General features: G+C 47.5%; 1 protein-coding gene across 1 annotated transcript in view; it reads right to left on the bottom strand.

Moving 5' to 3' along the window:
* LOC147672976 (sulfotransferase 6B1-like) overlaps positions 1 to 27,712 on the bottom strand; it is a 334,704-nt gene that overhangs the window by 152,088 nt on the left and 154,904 nt on the right. Inside the window, exons 3-4 of the mRNA XM_086947844.1 lie at positions 14,800 to 14,889; positions 6,315 to 6,441 (exon numbers count right to left, since the gene is read on the bottom strand). Of these exons, the coding sequence (XP_086803970.1) occupies positions 6,315 to 6,441; positions 14,800 to 14,889 (217 nt within the window). The remainder of the gene's footprint in view (positions 1 to 6,314; positions 6,442 to 14,799; positions 14,890 to 27,712) is intronic.

The following is a 27,712-nucleotide window of genomic DNA, read 5'->3' as shown; positions in this document are numbered from 1 at the left end:
GCCATTCCCCAAGGATACAAGATCTCCAGGAAGGACCGCCCACCAGCCCAGGAGGAGGAATTGCCAACATCCACAAATCCACCCTCCGCCTGAGCACACTCCCCGACGAGACCACAGACCTGATGGTGCACCTGCACATCAAAATACTGGCCAGCCCTACCACCACCCTTCCGGGAACCCTCATCTACTGGCCACCTGGACCCTGAGGACCATTCGCCAACTCCATCACAGATATCAACTCCCCCCAACCCATCACATCCACCAACTACACCTCGACTTCCACCTCGACAACCAACAGGACACCAACACCACATCCCTCCTGGACAACCTCCACAACATTGGACTTCGCCAGATCGTGACTGAACCCACTCACTCAGCAGGCACACCCTTGACCCCCTCTTCACAACAGGAAACTCCATCACTTTCAGCCACACCACCGAACTCCCATGGACATACCATCAATGCATCCAATTCAACTTCAGAACTCCCACCATCAACAGACACCAGCACCTGCTCCCACGAAGGAACTGGAACAAAATCACTGACAATCAGTTCACTTCCTCAATCAGCAACTCCACCCTGAACACCGTGGAAGACGACACCCCCAACACCGCCGCCCGAACCCTACACAGATGGATCACTGACAGCATCAACACCATAGCCACCCTCAAGAAGAACAACAACACACATGCCAAGAAGGCCAGATGGTTTACACCCGAACTCTGAGGGTCGAGGTGCACCGGCCACCGCCTCGGGAAGACCTGGAGGAATAATAAATCCACAGAAGCCCACAAGAACTTCAAAGCTGCCACTACCGCCCACCAACAGCTCATCAGAAACACAAGGGAAACTGCAATTGAAGACAGAATCGCCACACACACACACAACAGCAAAGAACTCTTCAACTTCATCAAGGAGTTCGCCCAACCCACCAGCGAGTCGACTGACATTCCCCCCTCACAAGACCTCTGCAACAAACTCAGCACCTTCTTCCACTGCAAAATCAAGAACATCTACGACAACTTCGACAAAGACAACCAGCACACCGAACCCCCACCAGCCAGGCCCGACATCCTGAAGCCAACAATTGACAGCTGTACAACACTCACCACCAAAGACACACTGACACCATCGCACCCATGCTTCGCCACACCATTAACCGCTCCCTGGCGAACGCCTCCTTGCCCGATGACTGGAAACACGCCGGGATCAAACCCCTCCTGAAGAAGCCCTCGGCGGACCGCACCGACCTCAAAAACTACAGACCCTTCTCCCTGCTCCCGTTCTCAGCGAAAGTCATAGAGAAAGCCATCAACAGCCAACTTGCCACCTTTATCGAAGAGCACAACATCCTCTACCTGCCACAATCCACATTCAGAATAAAACACAGCACAGAAACCCCCCTCCTCGCCACAACAGACGACATCCGCTCCCTACTGGACAAAGGAGAAACAGTAGCCCTCATCCTCCTCGACCTCTCAGCGGCCTTGGACATGGTAACCCATCGCACCCTAGTACACAGACTCCATGAGGCAGGTATCCGGGACAAGAGCCTCAACTGGATCTACACTTTCCTCTCCGGCAGAACGCAGCGGGTGAAACTGCCCCCTTTCCTCTCGGATCATACATCAACCACCTCCGGAGTCCCCGAGGGGTCCTCCCTCAGCCCAACGCTCTTCAACGTCTTCATGGCTCCTCTTTCCCCCATCGTCAGAACATACAGACTCAACATTATTTCATACGCAGACAACACCCAACTCGTCCCCCAGGGGTACTCCCTCAGCCCAACGCTCTTCAACGTCTTCATGGCTCCTCTTTCCCCCATCGTCAGAACCTACGGACTCAACATTATTTCATATACAGACAACACCCAACTCATCCTCTGCCTATCCAACAAAGCCAACGCAGCCAAACCCAACTTCCGAGAAGGCATGGAAGCTGTCACCAAATGGATGAAAAGAAGCTGCCTACAACTCAACACAGACAAGACAGAAGTACTCATCATGGGCCCACACCCCGACACCTGGAACGACACCTAGTGGCCCCTGCCCTTGGTAGCCCACCCACAGACCAAACACGCAACCTTGGAATCATCCTAGACTCCAAGCTGAAAATGGAGCACCAGATCAACACTGTCACATTCTCCTGCTTTCACATCCTCTGCCTCCTACGTAAGACCTTCATATGGATCCCCCTCGAGCACAGAAAAACCATCACCCACGCCCTTGTCACCAGCAGACTCAACTAGGGCAACACACCCTACGCTGGAATAAACAAAAACCTCACCTGCAAGCTACAAAACACCCAGAACACTGCAGCAAGACTGGTCCTCAATCTACCATGACACTGCCACATCTCCCAACACCTGCACACACTCCACTGGCTCCCCTTCGAGGCTAGAATCACCTTCAAGATCCTCACCCATGCACACAAAGCCCTCCACAACACCGGACCAGCGTTCCACAACAGCCAAATCAACTTCCACGCACCCCAAAGAACCCTATGATCAGCCCAGTTCTCCTACACCATGGTTCCTCGCGCCAAAAAGACCAGATCAGGAGGCCGCTCCTATTCCTTCCTTGCTGCCAGAGCATGGAACGCTCTACTGCTCCACCTCAGGCAGACAACATCACTCCCCATCTTCACGAGAAACCTCAAGACATGGCTCTTTGACAGATCCCCTCCTTGATTGACTGGAACCTGCACCTCCCCTTCTCAGCATCTTGAGACCCTTACAGGTGAGTAGTCACGCTTAAAAAACCCATGATTGATTGATTGACGTACACTCTCTACTGTGCTCGAAGAACCATAGGGCAGCCAATACACTTAACCAAACCTGCACCATTCCACACCAGAAGCAAGCACCCTAAAGCCCCTCTCTCCTGGTCTACACAACCCTAGAAAGATCTAAGTCCACAAACCAGAAGATCTGAATCCAAGGCAACCCCTGAGCCTTGACAATTTCAAGGAAATCCTGGATAGAAAACCCATCACAAAAGCTGCACAGATGAAAATCAATTACTCTATCTCTCTTGCAATGATACAAAACAAAAAAAGCTCCATTCATTACATCTCTTAAAAAAAATCCTAGCCATTACTAAAATAAACATGCCAATTACAGATCTATAACAAACCGGTGTAATGCAGCCGGAACTCAGATGTAGGAATTCCTAGTAAAAAGTAATAGCGTCTCTGATGCAACAATCAATTTCTGAGCTTTCCTTAATGCTCAACCATCTCTTCCCTCCTCTTCAAAATCCACCTTAGTGTTCTGCATGGATTGGCGCAACGTTTTGGTCTTACTTGTGTAAGACTAAAACAATGGGGTGGCACACCAACTGTGATGATTCTTTGACCAGACATGCACATTTTGTATAGCAATGAATTATCTAGCTCAGTAGTTTTCAACAAGACACTTGAGTAACAGAGTCCATCTAAGACGAAATTTTCATTACTTTAACATTTGTGTGGTACAATACCCTCAGTTTACAATTCTATTGACAAAATTTGAAAGCTTTGGTGTGTCATCATAGTGATTCTAAACAAATGGGAAAGGGGAGGCCAGTGGGACAAAGCAGGGAATACAGAATTGTGATGGGGAATGTGCATATATGGAATGGGAAACCTGACTGCCTTATGAGCGCATATAGATCTGAGCTTGTGCCATGTTTTGGGTCCTCCTGCTTGGAGACTGCCCCACTGTTAGATGCTGTGAGAAGCACCACTTTACACAAAGGCTGTGCCTGGAGATTAACCCAACAAGGACACTTGAAAGAAAACCAACCCAAACTGGTTCTGAAGATTGAGACAATAACTACACATCGCCTGCCTATAATGTGTATAAAAGCATACCCAAGCCATTTCAATTTATTACGGCCCCACGTTCTTATTAACCAAGTGAGGATATGCTATTCAAAGTACTCAAAGAGCTGCTGTGTATTCAGAGGTGGTGTCTAGCTGACAACCAGTTTCCCAAAGGTGAGGGGAGATGGCCTGAAGCTTGCACAGTTTGCTGGATGAACCCAGGGTCTGCTAGTGGCTAGAAGTCTGCCTGCCAGCTGAGAAAGGGAAGGAGTATGGCTGGCCCTGTAGAAGGAGAGACTGTCTGGGAAGAGAAGCTAGAATATTCCCGCCATGGGGAAACTCTGAGAAAGTGGAAACATTTGGCGAGCAAAGCCAAGAGTGACACAGTGTGAAAGGGTCTCCTGACCTCAGTATATGCGTCTGGCTAAAAAATCCCCCCAAAGACTCTGTCAACTCGAGGGAGTCCATGTCTGCTGAGAACTAGTGCTGGCCATGAGCTGCTTCTGCCGTTGCCAGTTGCAAAGAAGTTGTTCCATCCCTGACTGGATCCTGGTTAGCCTTGGAAGCTTCAATTACACCTCACTTTTGAAGAAGCAGGTGGGTCTCAGAAGCCTCAACTGCTGGAGAATTTGTGTGATGACCCCGGACCTGCCATGCAGTGATCATCCAACAAAGCTGACGTGTCGCTACTGAGTCGAGCCAGACCCCCAGAGAGGGTACAATTGCTGGTGGAGCCATGCTAGGACAGCTGGACCTGCAGCACTGCAATCAATGATCAATGCATTTGTTGAGATGATGCAGCCACCAGACCGAAGGTGAAGGCTGTGCGATCACTGCCTCTTACCTGCAAGATCATCATGTAGAGAGAGCAGCCAATACTGCGGCAACAATGTGAACTGGACACACACTGAGAGAGGACCTGAGTTACAACAACCCTGGTCCAGTGTGCCTTGAAAAGAAGTATGGGCTGCTCGATCTGCACAGCGATGGCTATTTATCCTAGGCGAGGCAGAGCGAAGATTCTTCTTCAGGTGATCCCTCAATTTCAAGGCATTGCAGGGAGTCACATTTACTAGAGCTTGTGCCCTGGTGGATGTGTGCATATATATAAATTAGCCTGATGGCCAGACTTAGAGGTACTTCAGTCTTTCTAGTCCTGAAGAGGCCTGTGAACTAAGTTGGGTCGAAACGTGTCAACAATATCAACAGTAGGAGTTGCTTGTAAAATATAAAGTACAATGGAATTATATGGACCTAAAAATATAGAAAGGGCATGATTGCCCAAAAATGGGATTGTTGAGGATTACCTCCATGGGGTTTGCACAGTGTATGAATTGTTCAACCACATTATTTTTAAATACAAGGAAGGTAAGAAGATTTCCTTAAAATAATTTAAGATTTGGTTTCGTTTTGTGATATTCATGCTGAAAGGTGATGGGTTTGATAACATTTATTTATCTGCTTTTACACTTTTCTCCAGGAACTCGTTTATTAAGTGGAGACAGTATATAGACAATTAAATAAAAATAATCAAATAAACTTTATGATCTGATTGATTCTAAGGACCCAGTGTTCAATTGAACTATTTCACTGCGGCAAAAGTTAATACTGTGATTTATCCCTGTGCGATACCATGTTGTTGTTTTTAATGTTTGCAGCCCAGGTATTGTGGGGATAATTGGGCACACCCCTATAGGTTTGTACATGCCATCACAACGTGGGGAGGATTTGTAGGCTGTGCTCTCCATCTAGTGACATTGTCTAAGGACAAGTCTTTAGGAAAAGAAAATAGAAGTGAGACCGGACGCAGTGTATGTGGGAGTGAAATAGTTCTGAATTTGAAGTTCAAATAGATGCATTGTATAAACTGAAGCTAGACTAGAAGTCACAGCAAGCAAATGCGCCTGTCTTGGAACCGTGGATACCACATCTGAACCCGATGACAGATTTACCATTCTAAAGTTGGATCTAGTGCCCGCGTTCAGTAGAGTAGTCACACAGTATACAGTGAGTCAAAGCTTCTTCGAAGAAAAGCAACCTGTGATGGCCGAGCCCAACTCTAGATTGTAAGAGTATGCAAAGATGGTGTATCTACAAACGCACATGATACAACAATTGTGTTACAATTGAATTAGAGAAAAAGATGCAACTCCACGTCATCTGTTCATTTAGCTTTTTTCGGATGAGTAGCAGCAAAGGAGCATTGGGTTACAAGAGCAAGATCAGAGCGGAACGCAAGCTTTCGCCAATCACGACCAACTGTAGTAGCTCCCAAATTTCACCCAGAAAGCTTGAACATGCACACACCAATATTCCTATTCCAAAATTCCCATTCTTTTTTCTAAACAGTCTAACCCAATCAATACGTCACATATTTTATGTAATAGACAAGGAAGCAGGCTGCGATGAGCCTGCACAGTGCTCTTAAAAATGGCGGCTCACTAGAGCGGCTATTGAAGATAAGCGGTTTTCGAACAGTCGTCGGCCATTTTGGACAAAAAGAAAAATACCTTTTCCGGTCATGAAGTGCTCAAAAAACTCATTCCAGGAGCTGTTGTTGGGAAGTAGAGGCAGACTATTATAGAAGTGGAACAGCGACACTGCCGTATCTTTGGGATTTCGAAACACCACCAAAGTCTGTTGGGAAGAAACAAAGAGTGTAGGCAAGATCTTCAATGTTGTAAAAATGTTGAAAGGCAGACAAGCAAAAAAAAATAATAATGCAAATTAAAAGATCTCACTACCAGGTGTGAACAGTGTTTGCATGTTTCCATTGAAATCTGGAGCAGTATGGGTACATTCAAGTAGAACATTGTCTCACGGCCTGTTTAGATCTTGGCAGACGGGTTACTCCGTCACAACGGTGATCGATATTCCGTCCACTGAAACATAAATTCCATAAAATCCTGAAGGGATTTGTATTTCGGCAGACAGGATATCTGTCACCGTTGTGAAACAGTAACCCATGTCTAATTCAGGCCCTCAGTCTCCTTAACAAACATGGACCAAGTTTCCACCACCATCTCGAAGGTGTTGGAACAATATGTGAATGAGGTTATCACTACTTACGCGGAATCCAATCATGTTTTCCATCAGAACCAGTCCGGCTTCAGATCCAACTTCAGTACTGAAACCGCACTACTGGAGGCTTCAGAGACCATCAAGGAAACCTTAGACCAGGGAGGCAAGGCCGTCCTGATTTAGTTAGATCTATCAGCGGCCTTAGATACCGTACCCCATGATCAGCTACTAAGAAGACTCACAGATTGTGGCTACAGGAGCACGGTACTTCGCTGGTTTGCCTCATTTTTGGATAATTCGCAGCAAACGATTTGGTCCCCTCCTTTTTCAGTACCAATTCCATCGCTCAAGGTTGGGGTTCTGCAGTGATCAATCCTCAGTCCCACACTTTTCAATCTTTATATGTCCCCCTTAGCAGACCTGGCTGAGGCGCACGGAGCGAAAATCGTATCGTACGCGGACGATATGCAACTACTTCACGTGCGACAGAAAGTCCGATTTTAGTGAGGAAGCGATAAGGGCCTGCCTCTCTGAAGTATTTGCCTGGTTCCAATTCCACCAACAAAAATGTAATCCCGACATATCGGAAATCATCCTCTTTGGTCTTCCTCCAGACACCGCATGGCGGAATTGGTGGCCCCAGGACATGTCCCCCCATCCGCCTCAGTTAAAACAGTCAAGAATGTAGGAGTAAGGATGGAGGACAATCTATCCATGAATTCCCAAGTACAAGCAGTAGCGGGTTCTTGTTTTGGAGTACTCAAAATGCTCAGGCAATTTCTACCCCTCCTGACTGTCCCGCATAGAAAAATTATGGTCCAGGCACTGGTTCTTTCCCAGCGGGACTACGTTAATAGTCCTTATTTGGGAATCCCGGTCTACCTGTTGACACGTCTACAGGTGGTACAGAACGCAGCAGCAAGGGCAATCCTTATGCTCAGTCCTAGAACACTAATGTCCAGTGAACTGAAATCCTTGCACTGGCTTCCAATCCGTAAGTGGATTATATTTAAGTCCATGGTCCTGACCTTTAAATCTCTTCATAGGTTGGGAGCCCCGTACCTCAGGAAGAGAGTGCAATTTTACTTCCCGCGCCGTGCTCCGAGGTCGGCGGCATGCCACCTAGCCTGCATTCCCAAATCTTCTTATGAGCGGATCGAAGGTTGTTCTTTCCAAGTTCAAGCAGCAAAAATATGGAATAGTCTCCCATTGGACCGGAGACAGATGCAGGACCTCTTTCCTTTTAGGAAATTATTGAAAACCTGGCTATTAGTACAATAATGTGACACTTGTTAGCTGAGTACCCCGTTAGCCCCTCCCAGCACCTGCAGCACCTGGACACTCTTATGAGTAGCCGCGCACTTTAGAAGTACCTAATAGCATTAACATTAACAAACACACCCCACCTAAGGCACCCCACCGCACACGTAGCCTAGCAAACCCCCACCCCCATCATTGAATTAGTGACGCAAAGGTCTACATCTGCCAGTCCTGTACATGGTTTCCATAGGATAAATCTATTGTAAACAATTGAATTGAAAATAGTCATTGATGTCAGTGTCCTCCCACATAAGGGGAAACACGGTAGTCATAAGTGTAGAGGTGGGGAACCTCTGCATAGGTAGCTAGTCATTAGGGCACAAGACACACACACACACAATGAGACACTATGGCAGTTCTGTGCTGGGATCCCGAGCAATTCCACGCACCTTTATTTATCCCCTCGGAGCCACGCATGGCCCCTGGGGTGTGTGTTAATACAATGTATGGTAGTGGCCGACTGGCCCACTCATCCCTCATAACCTTGAGGGGAAAGAATTGTAAAATCTCAAAACAAAATATGAAAACGAAATACCAATAAACAAGACTAACAGTTCACATACTTTTTGGATATTCTTTTTGGACTTCGGCTCCCATAGCAGACAAAGTCTCATAGCCTTTAGTTTGGTCTTGGATTTTGTCTCAGACAGTAAGGATCACCCTGCTGGATTCCGGGTACCTCCTCATGGCGCAACAAGCTTTCAGGAGTAGTTCTCTCTTCCTGACCAGATGCCGGCTGAAGACTCTTCTCACAGTTGTGTTCCTCCCGCCAGTGACCTCCAGTTCTTGATTCACCATGCTTGGAATTTCTGATCTCATCTCTTGCCCCAGGACATCACCTGACTCCGTAGCTCTCGTGGCCTTCTCGAACCATGAGGCATTTCATGATATCATTACTTTACTCCTCTTGACCGTCATCATGGTTACATCATTCCGACAACCTCACATGTTTCTCTTTCAAACGGAGTCCTCAATTTCCATTGAGGATGTCAGTCTTTTTTTACTACTTCATCTCCAAGTCATATCTTAGAATCCTTGGCATTCCTTCTTTTACTGGCCCACTCATTGGTTGCCTTTCTTTTGCTCTGCGTCCTGGTTCATAGTCGCAGGTACCCACTCGGAGCTAACTGGCACTAAGTCCCTCACCGGTCTCTTCTTGATTAGTTAACTCGGTGCACATCCTGTAGTGGAATGTGGCGTTTGTCGATACGCTCTCAGAAATTGTTGTAGGCACACGCCAAATCTGCTCCTCGATCCACACCTATTCCCACGGCTTTGATCAGTGTCCTCATAAATCTTACCACTTCTCAATTTGCTTGGGGCAACTGGGATGTGATTTTTCTGTGTTAAATGTTGAGGTGATGTAAATATTCCTTGAATTCCAAACCCTGAAATGGCAGCTCATTATCAGTTTTCACCTCGCCTGGCAGTCCCAGCATAACAAATATCTTTTCTAATGCAGGCTTTACAAACTCAAATGCCGTGGACCGGATGAGCTCAACTCTGTGAAACTTGGTGGTGCTATCTATTACTGCCAGAGTTAATCTTCCATCTGGAAAACTCCCGAAGTCCATGTTTACCTTGGACCAAGGCTTATCACAAGGCTCCTCAGTGATGATTGGGGTTACTGCAGCTTCTGCCGCCAAGATTGTACAGGAGTGGCATCCCGTATGATTTCTTCCACTGTTCTATTCATACCTGGAAACTTAACTTTTGACCATAGCCTTGCTTGGTCTTAGCTGCCCCTCATGTCCTTGATGGGCCAGTTTCACGACTCCCCTGTACTACAATGTGTGGCCCCCTCAGTAGGAGTCCATCAGAGCTCTGGCACATTTAATCATACATCGCTACAGGCTTGTTCGAATTTCTCACTCCTCATCGACCAGCCTGTTCACCCCTTTTAATAAATCCTTCCACTGATGAGCCTTTAATGCCTCTTTCACCCTACTTATGCAGCTGTCTTCTTGAGTTGCTTCCACCAGCTCTGCTTTGGACAGGGCTCGAGGGCAGGCATTCTCGGTTACCAGATGTATGAAGTCTTCTGCCCCTCCATCGGTTTCTCTCTGCATCCTGGGATCTTCGGCCAACGGGTGTCTTGAAAGGTAATCAACTGGATTGTTTACCCCTGGCCGATAAGCAATATTGAAGTTGTATTTTTGCAGTTGTATTGCCCATATTTCAATTCGGGTGGCCCATGCCTGACTGATCCACTGAAAAAAGGTACTAGGGATTTGTGATCAGTGATCATATTAAACTGGTGTCTGCACAGATAGATATGAAAGTGCTGACCTGTCCACCTGATGTCGAGAGCCTCCTTTTCGATCTGGGCATACCATCAGTGCTGGGCTGGTGTATGCAATGGGCATCCACTCTCCACCTTCATTTTGCTGTAAAAGGACACCCCTCAACCCCACCGGACTGGTGTCTTCAATGAGTTCCATCATGCCTCCTGGTTTGAAGTAAGCCACAGTAGCTCCTTGAAGCAGTGCTCCCATCACTACCTTGAATGCCTGGGCAATATCACTCATCCACTTCCACGGTGTATCTTTCTTGGTCAACGCCTGCAGTGGCTTTGAAAGTGTTGCCTACTGGAAATGAACCTTCCACAGTAGTTGACCATTCCTAAGAAACTGCGTATTTCCGTGGAGTTCTGGGGAATCGCAGCTTCCCAAATGGCTTCAACTTTGGCAGGGTCAACCTGAAGACCCTCCTTCAAAAATCGATATTCAAAGCATTCTACCACGTTCGTGCAGAATGAGCATTTGCTCTTGTGGAGTGTGAGCCCATGGTCAACGAGTTGCTGTAATGCGGACCTCCACCTGGCATGATGCTCCTTCAAGATGCCCGAAAAGATGAGCACGGTATCACTGACATTGATTACTCCCACAAGTCCTAACAGGGCTTCTTTTATCGAATCCTGAATACCTCTGCTGCGGAGGACACCCCAAAGCTGAGCATCTTGAACCTCCTCAATCCCACATGCATAGAAAATGTGGTTATGTATTGACTGACATAGTCTAGGAGCAGTTGATAGTACCCTGAGGTGAGGTCCACATTTGAAAACCACTTGGCCTCATTGATGTCTGTCACAATTTCATCAATTGCCGGGATGATGTGTCTCTCTCTTTTTATTGCCTTGTTCAGCAGGTGCATGTCCACACACAACCTTATGGGTTTCGGTTTTGATGCTATTACCAAGGGAGAGACCCAAGGGGTCGGTCCCAATAACTTTTCAATCACTCTGGCTCTCTCTAGTCAGTCCAGCTCTGCCTCGACCAGAGGTCGCAGATGAAACAGCACCTGTCAATGTCCCAGTGCCATCAGTCTGACTGTTTTTATCATTATGTAACTCTCTTTGACCCCACTTCAAACATCCTGATCCTTCAAATAGGTGTGGGAATTCTTCTGTGATGTCTTCTGAATGTGACAAGTGTACTTGCTTAGCGAATAACACTAACCCTAAGTCCTCAGCTGTGTGACAACCTATCAGGGTGCCTGCACTCTCCAGAGTGACCCAGAATCTTGTTAGCTGCTCTGTTGTTCCATGACTTCCACCTCTATTACTCCTTGGAGAGGTAGAGGAGTAGCACCTCCATAGTTGTATGTCTTTGCTTTGGTATTTACCAGCAGCAGATGCGGTTCCAGCTGCAGATACTGCCCAGTGTCTAAAATGTGCACTGACACCCCTGAGCCAATAAGAGCTGTTATTGGTACACCACTCACGCTCACTCTACACATGGGTGCGGGTCTCCTCTTTTGGTTGTGGTGTTCTGTGAAGGATACAGTGAATACTTCACCCCTGTAGTCCTCTTCAATATTCTGCAATTGTTTGCTCACCATGGCACAGCACCATGCTCTTCCTCCACGTCAGAGACAAATTTTACTTTTCTGAATTCCTTGAACTTTTCCACACTACTATTCTGTCTCAAATCTCCTGGGCATACTTTTGCAAAATGGTCTGGTTTCCCACACTGCAGGCAAATGTTTCCCTTTGCAGGACAATTCTTCAGTGTATGACATGAGAACCCACAGCTCCCGCACACTTTTTGTGTAGCTCTGGCCAGGTACTTTCCCTACCTCGGCCAGTCGCCTTTCAGATGCCCTCCACCCGTTCATTTTTAACTTTCACAGGGGCCAAGTGCAACGGTGTAACTGCGCTGTGCTGTGGGTCAGGGCCGATTCCATTTCTTCAGCCCTCACGTCGGCTATTTCATGAGATCTGCACAGTATCAGGATTTCATCAAGTGATATGCCCGGATGGCGGAGGATCAGTTTTCTTAGATTGGCGGACCGACATCCTTGGATCAGATGTGCCCATATTTCTACCTGCTTGTCGTCGCAAGTGCATGTGCTGGCCAATTTTCGTAATCACGCAAAACATATCTACCGACTGCCCTTCTTGCTGGCGAGCTTGTCTTAATTTAAAATGTTCATAATCTGGATTCTTTTGCGGAACAAAATATCATTTGAGTGCTTCTACAGCAGTGTAATAGTCATTATTATCGCCAGTATTCAGTAGATCAAGGAAGAGGTCGTACAGTTCATCCCAACCCATGTGTATCATGGTCGACCTTTTCACTGCACCGTCCACTTTGCGATCCTTGCAAAAGTAGTTCTCCAGCCACCCAATCCACTTTTTCCATCTCGTCGCCGCAGTTGCCGGGTCAGCTAGTTGACTGAAAGCAGGTAGTGCAGCTAGTGATGACCGATTACAACGTTCATTCGGGTACTCTTGATCTCCATGGTCCTGCACCAACATTTTAGTGCCAATTCTGTGTTGCTGTCTTTCTGCTGGTGTGTCCCTGTTGTACTAGATAGGTAAATTTAGCTCTGATTAGAATATTTCGCTATGTTTCTTCTTTCTTTTTTCTTTCCAGGGACTCTTTTCTGTTGCTGCTCATCTTTTATTTTCTATTTACAGGCCTTCCCCCACGTTGGCCTTCAACCCAGGCGAGCCTTCGCGGGTCACGTGTGTGGGGTCTCTTTTTTTTCCCCCTCCTGCGCTGCTCGCTGCTCGCTGCTCGCTGCTTGCGGCCTCTTCTCACTCACTGCCGCTTGGGCTCAGGTCTTCAGCCACGGCTCTTCGCCTTCCAATCCCGGGGCCAGCAGTACCTTCTCGTGCTGCCACTCTGCTCTCTGCAGCCAGTGTGTTACCTTTCTCTCTCACCGGCTGCTGCCGCAGCCTCTCACTACTTTTGCCTTCGCCGTCAGCCACGCCCCGCGGCCACCTCAACGATGGTTCGCTGGAGCTAAACCACACGGCTGCTCTGTTCCTCTCCGGCGCAAGCAGGGGCCGATTCACAGAACTAATCTGAGACAAAATCCTAAATATACTACTCTTGGTGTTCACAGAAGCATTTAGTAGTAGTAAAGTTAGTATTTTGCCTTGCGTTATTATTTTGTCTTAAGTTAACATTTTGACTTAAGTTAGCATTTTGTCCTAAATTTGTATTTTGTCTTAAGTCAGCATTTTGTCTTAAGTTAGGATTTTGTCTTAAGTTAGGATTTTAACTTAAGTTAGGATTTTGTCTTAAATTTTGGTCTTAAGACAAAATCATAACTTAAGACAAAATCATAACTTAAGACAAAATACTAACTTTAGTACTACTAAATGCCTTCTGTGAATATCAAAAGAAGTAAGTTTAGGATTTTGTCTCAGATTAGTTCTGTGACTTGGCCCCTCTGTTACTTGCTATGCCTTGTCTTCGCCGCCGTCTTCGTTTTGACCAGCTTCATCACGCCATCAAGGAGCCTGGTCACACCACCTCATGGACATGGGAGAGACTCTTTGTCACCCCTGTGCTGTCCGCTCCACATCACGGTATGAGTGCACCTCTATGTATCCCCTCGGAGCCGCGCCCGGCCCCTGGGGTGTGTGTTAATACAATGTATAGTCAGGGCTCGAGTCGGGGATACACACAGGTACCCGGCGTCCCCCACTCTTTCCACAGGGTGGACGCCGTCCACCCTGCCAAGAAGCTGAGCTCCACAGAAATAAGCTGAATGTGTCTGGGGCAGGTTCAGCTTGTGAGGTCATGAGGTCATTTGCATATTGTCAGTCTCCCCAATTTTTTTTATAGGACTCAAGCCCTGTGTATAGTAGTGGCCGACTGGCTCACAGCAATAAGGAGCAGTAGTGTTGAGGATGGTGGGGGTGGGAGTAGGACATGCACTTTTGTTTCAGTTTGGGGGGTGCAGAAGACATATGTAAAGAGGTCGGGTTTAAAAAAAGAAGATTTGGATGTGGTCAGGGTAAGCAATTTTCAGAGGGTGGTGGGGTGAGTGTCAGGGGGCAGAAGGAAGAGTTACATTTGGCTCTGTCGCGACTCCCTGCACCTGGGTATATGTTGGAGCAGGGGCGGATAATTTGGGTGGAGCCATCCACAACATAAAGTTATAGAAAGCTAAAATGTGAATAAAGGGATGTTTTTCACCCCTGGTTTGGAATGACGTCAGACACCTTAGGCTTTGCTCTCCCTTCCTATCTGACGTCACTCACAATCCCTCAATGGGAAACGTCTCTGCCATTCATCTATCATACCTGTGGTTTCACCTCCACCATAGTATAGTCGTCAGGTGGGTTCAACACTGCACGGCTGTAAAATGTATCAACAGAGCAGAGGTTGAGACTCACCATCTGAGAGCAGCGCTTACCTTCACTCTGCTCGCCTCCGTGGACCTGGGGATGTTGTCTCGGTGCAGATGCGTCGTCAGGACTCTCCGAGGAGAGATCTGGTCCAAACTCTGGAAGAGAAGAAGTGGCCAATGACAAGTCTGACATGGCTGAGGGCTGGACCCCTCAGAGGCCCCTCTGAGGGGTCCACAGCTGCAGGTCACATGGCAAGCACACAAGGAGCTCAGCTGGCAAGATGGCTCAGTGAGCTGAATGCTTCACGTTCAACCTAGACTAGAACAACTCAGCCATCTATCCTTCTAGGGTTGATAGCGTGACTATCATTAAAAGGCGCAATACAACCTTCTATGTATAGCACTTCGACACTGGAGAAGAGTGGAATGAGTCTCTATCGATAAACAAGTTAATACATTTGTGACTGCAATGAAACCGAGGGTCAGAGCATGAGGGTGGCCACAGCATCAGAATGAGTTATTCATTTTTTAATAAGAATTTAACAATAGCAAGAACCAATCAAAAGCTATGTCAAAAGAACAGAATTGACTTATGCAGCAACGTCAGTCTATGTAGAACTAAGAAACAAAAGAAAGGAAAATAAACTTGTTATACATACCACCGTAGCAACTTCGAATTCATTCTGTCCCTGGTTCTGTCTTCTGTCTGGCAATGACCCGTTAGAGATGGGTACTGGCTCCGGACAGGATCTTGGCGGATTGAATACCTGTTTGCCATATTACAAGTTCCCCTGTCTGCCAAGATCATAATCGGGTCATTAATCAAACATAAACTTTACAATCTTCTTGCAGTTTAACGTCGGTGTCATGCATTTTAGAATTTTATTCCATTGTGATTTTTTTCTAGTCTGTTGGTCTTGCACTCACCGAGAGGCCTTCACATGACTAGTGAAAAGGTGTTAGGTGTATGGATACTCCAGTTGTCGGGCAGATGGTAGTTCAGGTGTATGGATACTCCAGTTGTTGGGCAGATGGTAGTTCAGGTAGATGGATAGTCCAGTTGTTGGGCAGATGGTAGTTCAGGTGTATGGATACCCCAGTTGTCTGGCAGATGGTAATTTGGGCGTCTGGATACTCCAGTTGTTGGGCAGATGGTAGTTCAGGTGCATGGATACTCCAGTTGTTGGGCAGATGGTAGTTCAGGTGTATGGATACCCCAGTTGTCAGGCAGATGGTAGTTCAGGTGCATGGATACTCCAGTTGTTGGGCAGATGGTAGTTCAGGTGCATGGATACTCCAGTTGTTGGGCAGATGGTAGTTCAGGTGCATGGATACTCCAGTTGTTGGGCAGATGGTAGTTCATGTGTATGGATACTCCAGTTGTCTGGCAGATGGTAATTTGGGCGTCTGGATACTCCAGTTGTTGGGCAGATGGTAGTTTATGTGTATGGATACCCCAGTTGTCAGGCAGATGGTAGTTCAGGTGCATGGATACTCCAGTTGTTGGGCAGATGGTAGTTCAGGTGCATGGATACCCCAGTTGTCAGGCAGATGGTAGTTCAGGTGCATGGATACTCCAGTTGTTGGGCAGATGGTAGTTCAGGTGCATGGATACTCCAGTTGTTGGGCAGATGGTAGTTCAGGTGTATGGATACCCCAGTTGTCAGGCAGATGGTAGTTCAGGTGCATGGATACTCCAGTTGTTGGGCAGATGGTAGTTCAGGTGCATGGATACTCCAGTTGTTGGGCAGATGGTAGTTCAGGTGTATGGATACCCCAGTTGTCAGGCAGATGGTAGTTCAGGTGCATGGATACTCCAGTTGTTGGGCAGATGGTAGTTCAGGTGCATGGATACTCCAGTTGTTGGGCAGATGGTAGTTCAGGTGTATGGATACCCCAGTTGTCTGGCAGATGGTAATTTGGGCATCTGGATACTCCAGTTGTTGGGCAGATGGTAGTTTATGTGTATGGATACCCCAGTTGTCAGGCAGATGGTAGTTCAGGTGCATGGATACTCCAGTTGTTGGGCAGATGGTAGTTCAGGTGCATGGATACTCCAGTTGTTGGGCAGATGGTAGTTCAGGTGTATGGATACCCCAGTTGTCAGGCAGATGGTAGTTCAGGTGTATGGATACCCCAGTTGTCAGGCAGATGGTAGTTCAGGTGTATGGATACCCCAGTTGTCAGGCAGATGGTAGTTCAGGTGTATGGATACCCCAGTTGTCAGGCAGATGGTAGTTTAGGTGCATGGATACTCCAGTTGTTGGGCAGATGGTAGTTCAGGTGTATGGATACCCCAGTTGTCAGGCAGATGGTAGTTCAGGTGTATGGATACCCCAGTTGTCAGGCAGATGGTAGTTCAGGTGTATGGATACCCCAGTTGTCAGGCAGATGGTAGTTCAGGTGTATGGATACCCCAGTTGTCAGGCAGATGGTAGTTTAGGTGCATGGATACTCCAGTTGTCAGGCAGATGGTAATTTGGGCGTCTGGATACTCCAAATTGTCAGGCAGATGGTAGTTCAGGTGTATGGATACTCCAGTTGTTGGGCAGATGCTAGTTTAGGTGTATGGATACTCCAGTTACTGGGTATATGGGAGTTCAGTTGTATGAACTCCAGTTGTTGGGTAGATGATAGTTTAGGTGTGTGGATACTGCAGCTGTCGGCAGATGATACTTTAGGTGAATGGATACTCCAGTTGTCGGCAGATGGTAGTTTAGGTGCATGGATACTACAAATTGTCCGACAGATGGTAGTTCAGGTAGATGGATAGTCCAGTTGTTGGGCAGATGGTAGTTTAGGTGTATGGATACCCTAGTAATCTAGCAGATGGAAGTTTAGGTGCATGGATACTCCAAATTGTATGGAAGACGCTAGTTTAGGTGTATGGATACTCCAGTTGTTGGGCAGATGGTAGTTCAGGTGCATGGATACTCCAGTTGTTGGGCAGATGGTAGTTCAGGTGTATGGATACCCCAGTTGTTGGACAGATGGTAGTTCAGGTGTATGGATACCCCAGTTGTCAGGCAGATGGTAGTTTAGGTGCATGGATACTCCAGTTGTTGGGCAGATGGTAGTTCAGGTGTATGGATACCCTAGTAATCTAGCAGATGGAAGTTTAGGTGCATGGATACTCCAAATTGTATGGAAGACGCTAGTTTAGGTGTATGGATACTCCAGTTGTTGGGCAGATGGTAGTTCAGGTGCATGGATACTCCAGTTGTTGGGCAGATGGTAGTTCAGGTGTATGGATACCCCAGTTGTCAGGCAGATGGTAGTTTAGGTGCATGGATACTCCAGTTGTCAGGCAGATGGTAATTTGGGCGTCTGGATACTCCAAATTGTCAGGCAGATGGTAGTTCAGGTGTATGGATACTCCAGTTGTTGGGCAGATGCTAGTTTAGGTGTATGGATACTCCAGTTACTGGGTATATGGGAGTTCAGTTGTATGAACTCCAGTTGTTGGGTAGATGATAGTTTAGGTGTGTGGATACTGCAGCTGTCGGCAGATGATACTTTAGGTGAATGGATACTCCAGTTGTCGGCAGATGGTAGTTTAGGTGCATGGATACTACAAATTGTCCGACAGATGGTAGTTCAGGTAGATGGATAGTCCAGTTGTTGGGCAGATGGTAGTTTAGGTGTATGGATACCCTAGTAATCTAGCAGATGGAAGTTTACGTGCATGGATACTCCAAATTGTATGGAAGACGCTAGTTTAGGTGTATGGATACTCCAGTTGTTGGGCAGATGGTAGTTCAGGTGCATGGATACTCCAGTTGTTGGGCAGATGGTAGTTCAGGTGTATGGATACCCCAGTTGTTGGGCAGATGGTAGTTCAGGTGTATGGATACCCCAGTTGTCAGGCAGATGGTAGTTTAGGTGCATGGATACTCCAGTTGTTGGGCAGATGGTAGTTCAGGTGTATGGATACCCTAGTAATCTAGCAGATGGAAGTTTAGGTGCATGGATACTCCAAATTGTATGGAAGACGCTAGTTTAGGTGTATGGATACTCCAGTTGTTGGGCAGATGGTAGTTCAGGTGCATGGATACTCCAGTTGTTGGGCAGATGGTAGTTCAGGTGTATGGATACCCCAGTTGTCAGGCAGATGGTAGTTTAGGTGCATGGATACTCCAGTTGTTGGGCAGATGGTAGTTCAGGTGTATGGATACCCCAGTTGTCGGGCAGATGGTAGTTTAGGTGCATGGATACTCCAGTTGTTGGGCAGATGGTAGTTCAGGTGTATGGATACTCCAGTTGTTGGGCAGATGGTAGTTCAGGTGCATGGATACTCCAGTTGTTGGGCAGATGGTAGTTCAGGTGTATGGATACCCCAGTTGTCGGGCAGATGATAGTTTAGGTGCATGGATACTCCAGTTGTTGGACAGATGGTAGTTCAGGTGTATGGATACCCCAGTTGTCGGGCAGATGGTAGTTTAGGTGCATGGATACTCCAGTTGTTGGGCAGATGGTAGTTCAGGTGCATGGATACTCCAGTTGTTGGGCAGATGGTAGTTCAGGTGTATGGATACCCCAGTTGTCGGGCAGATGGTAGTTCAGGTGCATGGATACTCCAGTTGTTGGACAGATGGTAGTTCAGGTGTATGGATACCCCAGTTGTCGGGCAGATGGTAGTTTAGGTGCATGGATACTCCAGTTGTTGGACAGATGGTAGTTCAGGTGCATGGATACTCCAGTTGTTGGGCAGATGGTAGTTTAGGTGCATGGATACTCCAGTTGTTGGGCAGATGGTAGTTTAGGTGCATGGATACTCCAGTTGTTGGGTAGATGATAGTTTAGGTGTGTGGATACTGCAGCTGTCCGCAGATGATACTTTAGGTGAATGGATACTCCAGTTGTTGGGCAGATGGTAGTTCAGGTTTATGGATACACCAGGGTCGGCAGATGGTAGTTTTGGTGTAGGGATACTCCACATTGCCTGGCAGATGGTTGTTCAGGTGTAAATATACTCCAAATTGCCTGGCAGATGGTTGTTCAGGTGTAAATATACTCCAGTTGTTGGACAGATGGTAGTTCAGGTGTGTGGATACTTCAGTCGTTGGGCAGATGATAATTTAGGTCTAAGGATACTCCAGGGTCGGCAAATGGCAGTTTAGGTGAATGGATACTCCAAATTGTCATACAGATGGTAGGTTAGGTGTGTGGATACTCCATTTGTTGGACAGATGGTAGTTTAGGTGTATGGATACTTGCTGTCAGGCAGATGGTAGTTCAGGTGTATTTATATTCCAGTTGTCAGGCAGATGGTAGTTTAGGTGTATTGATATTCACGCTGTCAGGCAGATGGTAGTTTGGGTGTATGGATACTCCAAATTGTCAGACAGATGGTAGGTTAGGTGTGTGGATACTCCAGTTGTTGGGTAGATGGTAGTTTAGGTGCATCGATATTCCAGTTGTCAGGCAGATGGTAGTTTAGGTGCCTGGATACTCCAGTTGTCAGGCAGATGGTAGTTTGGGCGTCTGGATACTCCAAATTGTCAGACAGATGGTAGGTTAGGTGTGTGGATACTCCAGTTGTTGGGTAGATGGTAGTTTAGGTGTATGGATACCCCAGTTGTCTGGCAGATGGTAGTTTAGGTGTATGGATACCCCAGTTGTCTGGCAGATGGTAGTTTAGGTGTCTGGATACTCCAAATTGTCTGTCAGATGGTAGTTCATGTGTATGGATACTCCAGTTGTTGGGCAGATGATAGTTTAGGTGTATGGATACTCCAGTTGTCGGCAGATGGTAGTTTAGGTGTATGGATACTCCAGTAACTGGGTAGATGGGAGTTTAGTTGTATGAATTCTCCAGTTGTTGGGTAAATGGTATTTTAGGTGTCTGGATACTCCAAATTGTCTGGCAGATGGAAGTTCAGGTGTATGGATACTCCAGTTGTTGGGCAGATGGTAGTTTATGTGTATGGATACCCCAGTTGTCGGGCAGATGGTAGTTTAGGTGCATGGATACTCCAAATTGTCTGAAAGATGCTGGTTTAGGTGTATGGATACTCTAGGTGTTGGGCAGATGGTATTTTAGGTGTCTGAATACTCCAGTTGGTGGGCAGATGGTACTCTGCAGAGGCAATCTACGTGGGGCATCTGTTTGTTTTTCGATCTGCACTCACCACTCCTGACCTGCCGCCTGATAACGGGGACATCTGCTGTGGGTCTCCCCTGCCGCAGTTGCCTGTTCCAACTGCGCAGCTGCTGAGGGGGGAGATTACTGCTCCCAGGACTCCCTGCAGCCAGACGAGGCCCACGCCCACTTCCACGCCCGGTGACGCTTAAAAGAAAGGCAGTGCTTCGGTGGAGGTGGGGATCTGCGGAGGCAATCTACGTGGGTCATCTGTTTGTTTTTCGGTCTGCACTCACCTTTCCTGACCTGGCGCCTGATAACTGGGACATCTGCTGTTGGTCTCCCATGCCGCCACTGCCTGTTCCAACTGCGCGGCCGCCGAGGGGGGAGACTACAGCTCCCAGGACTCCCTGCGGCCGGACAAGACCCACGCCCACTTTCGCGCCCGGTGGCGCTTAAAAGAAAGGCAGCACTTACGCAACGTGGGACGCGCGCGGGTGGCACCGTGAGAAGTCCGGGACAAGGGTGGGGCCGTCATAGGCTGTCGTGGGCCAGAAGAGGCCGGGCTGGGTCCCCCTCCAAAAATTGTTCCATGGGAATTATAAACTGCCCTGACGCCGAACATTGCATTGCAAAGATTTGAAATTATGTGGCCGGGGTAAGGTCTACTGTTAATTGTATTTTTGTTTCTTCAGTAACTATTTCTTTTAGTTTAATTAAGTTTTATACTGTGGAGTGAGTGCTGATAGGTGCCAACAATGGCAAGGAGACGTGCAAAACAAATGCTTGAAAATACGTGTAATACTATAGACACTTACCTGGTAAAAGCAGTTAGTGTCCTCACCAAAGAAATCGATCGCACTGAGAGGCGCCTTTCTAGGGGGTCAAGCATCATGTTAGTTGATCAGGTTAATATAAGCGAAGTGCCTAGTCCTACTAATGCAGTTATTCAGGATACCGGTTTAACTGAGGGTACAATCAATATTGACGATGAGCACTCTCGCATTTCTAACACACCTAGGCTATCTGCCGTGGACATCACCCAATACCTTTCAGCTGCCTCTCCAATTAAAATCAAGGGACACAAAAAGAAAACATTAGGGCAGGGAAATTTGAAGGTAAAATAGGACAAAAGAACTCTTACATTGGGGAATATGGTCACCACAAGAACAAGATGTAAACAAAATCTAGATGCAGCCCTTGGCACATTTAATATAGAAGCCTTCTATGACAAATTAATTGAGCTGATTAGGCCTCTTCATGAAAAGGTTGACAACTTAGCTAGGGAGGTACATAAACTAAGTGGCAACTTGGATAAAATCAGCATGGGGATCCAGTGAGACAGACTTAGGTCGGAGATAAATAGTGGTAAAAACAGCGAGGTCATTACCCTGAGTAGTAGAAGCTCCTCAATGGCTCCCAAATAAGCGTGGGCATAAAATCCGTTTCGCAGACGAATTTGCGGATTTTTGATGATTTCGTGATCCGCGAATCGCGCAAATTTACCCAATAATCCACAAATTCGCAAGCTACGAATTATTTTGCTTGGTCGCGCTTGGTAAATACCATATCGCGGGCGCGGCGTTGGCTTACCGTGATTCTGAGTCCGCCTAGTTGTTTTTCTTCAGGTTTTGCATGTGCTGCGCCATTTTCGATCTTGCTGCGTGATCGAGCGAAAGTTTTTGGAACGCAATTAAGTTATCGCGGCTTTCCATCTTGCACGGCGAGAGTTTGAAAAGGCGAGTACGTCATAAAAGCCCGCAACGGTGCGCAGCTGACTTCCGGCGGGAGATTTGAACAGCTCACGTTCCCGAAATTGCAAAAATTGTAATTCTGCACAAGAAAACCACCGCAGGAAGCATAAACCTTGTGAAAATGATGATTTTGATCAGAATAACTCCTCAAATTGACATTTGACTACACTTTTTGGTGCAGGAGTCCTGTTTTTGGGGTGGGGTGGGAGGAAGGAAGTGCCTCAGAGTCTCCAACTTCCTGTTCCTGTCCATTAGGCTCCTCCCAGTGCTTTGTGCAGATACTGGTCACTTTTCATTTTGCTGTTGAGCTGGAAGGATTACTTTCTGTGACTGCTGCTGGATTTGTATTTGAGGACTTTTTGGACTTTGGAGTTTGGATCACTTTTGGACTTCAGATTTTACAAGTAAGTTGGTGTTGTTTGTTTGGGGCATTGCAGTTGAGGAAACTACAGTTCTAAAACTTTTTTCACAACTTTAACAAAATATATATTGTGGTGGGTAGCCACAGTATCCAGTAGGCCCAGGGTTAGTCATGGGTGCATGATACAACTGTTGCTGTGATTTGTTTTTTAACTTAATTCTCATTTATGTAATGGAATTTTATATGTTGATTTTTTTTTTATGTTGGGGTGCCTGTAAAGCCTCACTAGCCAGTAAGCCCAGGTGTTGTGAGTGTTTTATGGGTCTAGTCTTTCTGTGGGGTGTCTTGAATTTAAACATCATTGAGGGCATGGATGGAATGGGATTGTGGTGATTTTTGAGTGTTTTTTTTACTTTTTGGGGTGGTGTTGGGGCCTGGCAATGTGGGTGGGGGCCATTTTGAGGCCTGGCCATGTGGTGGGGGTCAATAGGCCATTTTTAAGCCAGGCAGTGTGCTCAGGCCTTCACCCACTTTGCCTTGCTTTCAACCATTATGCCCAGGGGTACTCAGTGGCGCATGGGCCTAGTCTTTCTCTGGGGTGTCTTGAATTTAAACATCATTGAGGGCATGGATGGCATGGAATAGTTGTGATTTTTGAGTGTTTTTCGACTTTTTGGGGTGTTGTTGGGGCCTGGCCATGTGGGTGGGGGCAATTTTGAGGCCTGGTACAGGCAGGGCCTGGCCATGTGGTGGGGGTCAAGGGGCCAATACTAAGCCAGGCAGTGTGCTCAGGCCTGCACCCAGCTTGCCTTGCTTTCAACTATTATGCCTGGGAGTACACAGTGGTGCATGGGCCTAGCCTTTCTCTGGGATGTCGTGAATTTAAACATCATTGAGGGCATGAATGGCATGGGATTGTGGTGTTTTTTTTGAGTGTTTTTTGACTTTTTGGGGTGCTGTTGGGTCCTGGCCATGTGGGTGGGGCCATCTTGACGCCTGGTACAGGCAGGGCCTGGCCATGTGGTGGGGGTCAAGGGGCTATTTTTAAACCAGGCAGTTTGCCCAGTCCTGCACCCAGTTTGCCTACTTTCAACCATTATGCCCAGGGGTACTCAGTGGTGCATGGGCCTAGTCTTTCTCTGGGGTGTCTTGAATTTAAACAACATTGAGGGCATAGATGGCATGGTATTGTGGTAATTTTTGAGTGTTTTTCGACTGTTTTGAGGTGTTGTTGGGGCCTAGCCATGTGGGTGAGGGCCATTTTTAGGCCTGGTACAGGCAGGGCCTGGCCATGTGTTGGGGTCAAGGGGCCATTTTGAAGCCAGGCAGTGTGCTCAGGACTGCACCCACTTTGCCTTGCTTTCAACCATTATGCCCAAGGGGTACTCAGTGGTGCATGGGCCTAGTCTTTATCTGTGGTGTCTTGAATTTAAACATCATTGAGGGCATGGATAGCATGGGATTGTGGTGAATTTTGAGTGTTTTTTTACTTTTTGGGGTGGTGTTGGGGCCGGGCCATGTGGGTGGGGGCCATCTTGAGGCCTGGTAGAGGCAGGGCCTGGCCATGTGGTGAGTGTCAACGGGCCATTTTTAAGGCAGGCAGTGTGCTACGGCCTGCAGCCACTTTGCCTTGCTTTCAACCATTATACCCAGTGGTACTCAGTGGTGCATGGGCCTAGTCTTTCTCTGGGGTGTCTTGAATTTGAACATCATTGAGGGCATGGACGGCATGGGATTGTGGTGATTTTTGAGTGTTTTTCGACTTTTTGGGGTGTTGTTTGGGCCTGGCCATGTGGGGGGGAGGGCATTTTGAGGCCTGGTACAGGCAGGGCCTGGCAATGTGGTGGGGGTAAAGGGGCCATTTTTAAACCAGGCAGTGTGCCCAGGCCTGCACCCAGTTTGCCTTGCTTTCAACCATTATGCCCAGGGGTACTTAGTGGTGCATGGGCCTAGTCTTTCTCTGGGGTTTCCTGAATTTAAACATCATTGAGGGCATGGATGGCATGGGATTGTGGTGATTTTTGAGTGTTTTTCGACTTTTTGGGGTGTTGTTGGGGCCTGGCAATGTGGGTGTGGGCCATTTTGAGGCCTGGTACAGGCAGGGCCTGGCCATGTGGTGGGGGTCTAGGGGCCATTTTGAAGCCAGGCAGTCTGCTCATGCCTGCACCCAGTTTGCCTTGCTTTGAACTATTATGCCCAGGGGTACTCAGTGGTGCATGGGCCTAGTCTTTCTTTGGGGTGTCTTGAATTTAATACAAATAGAGGGAACCAGATCTGGACAATATTTAGCGGGGTCCAGTGTACATGTCCAATCAAACATGAAATACAGGAGGTACAAAGTTCCCCGAGAACGTTTAGAGAGGGAAGGAGTGTGTAAATAAGGACTAAGAGAGTGGAGGCAGGGAGCAGCAGGCTCCCTTGTCAGACCTGAGAGGCCTCACACAAACTCAGCGAGCTAGATGTCAAGCTTCATCATTGGCCTCTTGCTCCTCGTCAGACTGGCGCTGCAATGTCTGATGGGCGCCTTAAAGGCGCTCTTTGTCAAAGTTCTTTTGTTCAAGCCAATGGTTGTGTGCATCTGAGGGGGAAATGGGGGTGTAGTCGTGTGGGGATAGTGATGATAAAAAAGGTGAATCAATTCACAAGACTTTTATTCGCGTGACTGATTCCCTTGGTTAAAAGGTGGGAGGGGAGATAGAGGCTGTAAGGGGCACAGTGGAACTACCTCGACCCTCTGATCAGGTCGACATGTTTCTTGCTTAATTTTGCAATTTCTCAGGACCTCAAGTGAACAGTACTACACAGTGAAAAACCAAAAGTAAAGATAAAAAGAATCAATACAACCTCTCTGGGTCTTAAGGGTGCAGGCCTAGTGGTTCTGCGGTAGAGGGTTGACCTAGAAGAGATGTGAGACAACAAGCCAAGTGACTTATAATGGCACCATCACCTCATCCAGCAGTAGGTAACCCTTGCTCTCTTAAAGAATTCACACACTCCAAGGAATATTAAAAACAAAGGGCCTATCAGAAGGGAAGGCCTGTAGACATTTTGGTATATATAGTAACGATAAAAACAACACCACACATGAGCTTACCACCTGTGGTGGGCCATTACCAATGTGGGGGGTGTGTTGTATTTCCACAGACAATACAGTGTAAGGAAATCGAACTGTCCGACACATTCACTTGGCACCTGAATAAACATACAAACTGTAACAGTCTCAGATGCATCTACATTAACATTTAACCAAGGGAATCAGTCACGCAAATAAAAGTCCTTGTGTATTGATTCACCTTTTTTATCATCACTATCCCCACACGACTACACCCCCATTTCCCCCTCACACGCACACAACCATTGGCTTGAACAAAAGAACTCCGACAAAGAGCGCCTTTAAGGCGCCCGTCAGACATTGCAGCGCCAGTCTGACGAGGAGCAAGAGGCCAATGATGAAGCTTGACATCTAGCTCGCTGGGTGTGTGAGGCCTCTCAGGTCTGACAAGGGAGCCTGCTGCTCCCTGCCTCCACTCTCTTAGTCCTTATTTACACACTCCTTCCCTCTCTATACATTCTCGGGGAACTTTGGACCTCTTGTATTTCGTGTCTTGAATTTAAACATCAATGAGGGCATGGATGGCATGGGATTGTGGTGATTTTTGTGTTTTTTTACTTTTTGGGGTGTTTGTTGGGGCCTGGCCATGTGGGTGGGGGCCATCATGAGGCCTGGTACAGGCAGGGCCTGGCCGTGTGGTGGGGGTCAAGGGGCCATTTTGAAGCCAGGCAGTGTGCTCAGGCCTGCACCCAGTTTGCCTTGTTTTCAACTATTATGCCCGGGGGTACTCAGTGGTGCATGGGCCTAGTCTTTCTCTGGGGTGTCTTGAATTTAAACATCATTGAGGGCATGGATGGCATGGGATTGTGGTGATTTTTGAGTGTTTTACGACTTTTAGGGGTGGTGTTGGGGCCTGGCCATGTGGGTGGGGGCCATCTTGAGGCCTGGTACAGGCAGGGCCTGGCCATGTGGTGGGGGTCAAGGGGCCATTTTTAAACCAGGCAGTGTGCTCAGACCTGGACCCAGTTTGCCTTGCTTTCAACCATTATGCCCAAGGAGTACTCAGTGGTGCATGGGCCTAGTCTTTCTCTGGGTTGTCGTGAATTTAAACATCATTGAGGACATAAATGGCATGGGATTGTGGTGATTGTTGAGTGTTTTTTGACTTTTCGGGGTGGTGTTGGGTCCTGGCCATGTGGGTGGGGGCCATCTTGAGGCCTGGTACAGGCAGGGCCTGGCCATGTGGTGGGGGTCAAGGGGCTATTTTTAAACCAGGCAGTGTGCCCAGGCCTGCACCTAGTTTGCCTTACTTTCAACCATTATGCCGACGGGTACTCAGTGGTGCATGGGCCTAGTCTTTCTCTGGGGTGTCTTGAATTTAAACATCATTGAGGGCATGGATGGCATGGGATTGTGGTGATTTTTGAGTATCGTTCGATATTTTGGGGTGTTGTTGGGGCCTGGCCATGTGGGTGGGGGCCATTTTGAGGCCTGGTACAGGCAGGGCCGGGCCATGTGGCGGGGGTCAAGGGGCCATTTTTAAGCCAGGCAGTGTGCTCAGGCCTGCACCCAGTTAGCCTTGCTTTCAACCACTATGCCCAAGGGGTACTCAGTGGTGCATGGGCCTAGTCTTTTCTGGGGTGTCTTGAATTTAAACATCATTGAGGGCATGGATGGAATGGGATTGTGGTGATTCATGAGTGTTTTTTGACTTTTTGGGGTGTTGTTGG

The sequence above is a fragment of the Lissotriton vulgaris genome (genome assembly GCF_964263255.1).
Source record: "Lissotriton vulgaris chromosome 7 unlocalized genomic scaffold, aLisVul1.2 SUPER_7_unloc_1, whole genome shotgun sequence".
Classification (NCBI taxonomy): Eukaryota; Metazoa; Chordata; class Amphibia; order Caudata; family Salamandridae; genus Lissotriton; species Lissotriton vulgaris.
This window is presented reverse-complemented; position numbering and strand designations above follow the sequence as displayed.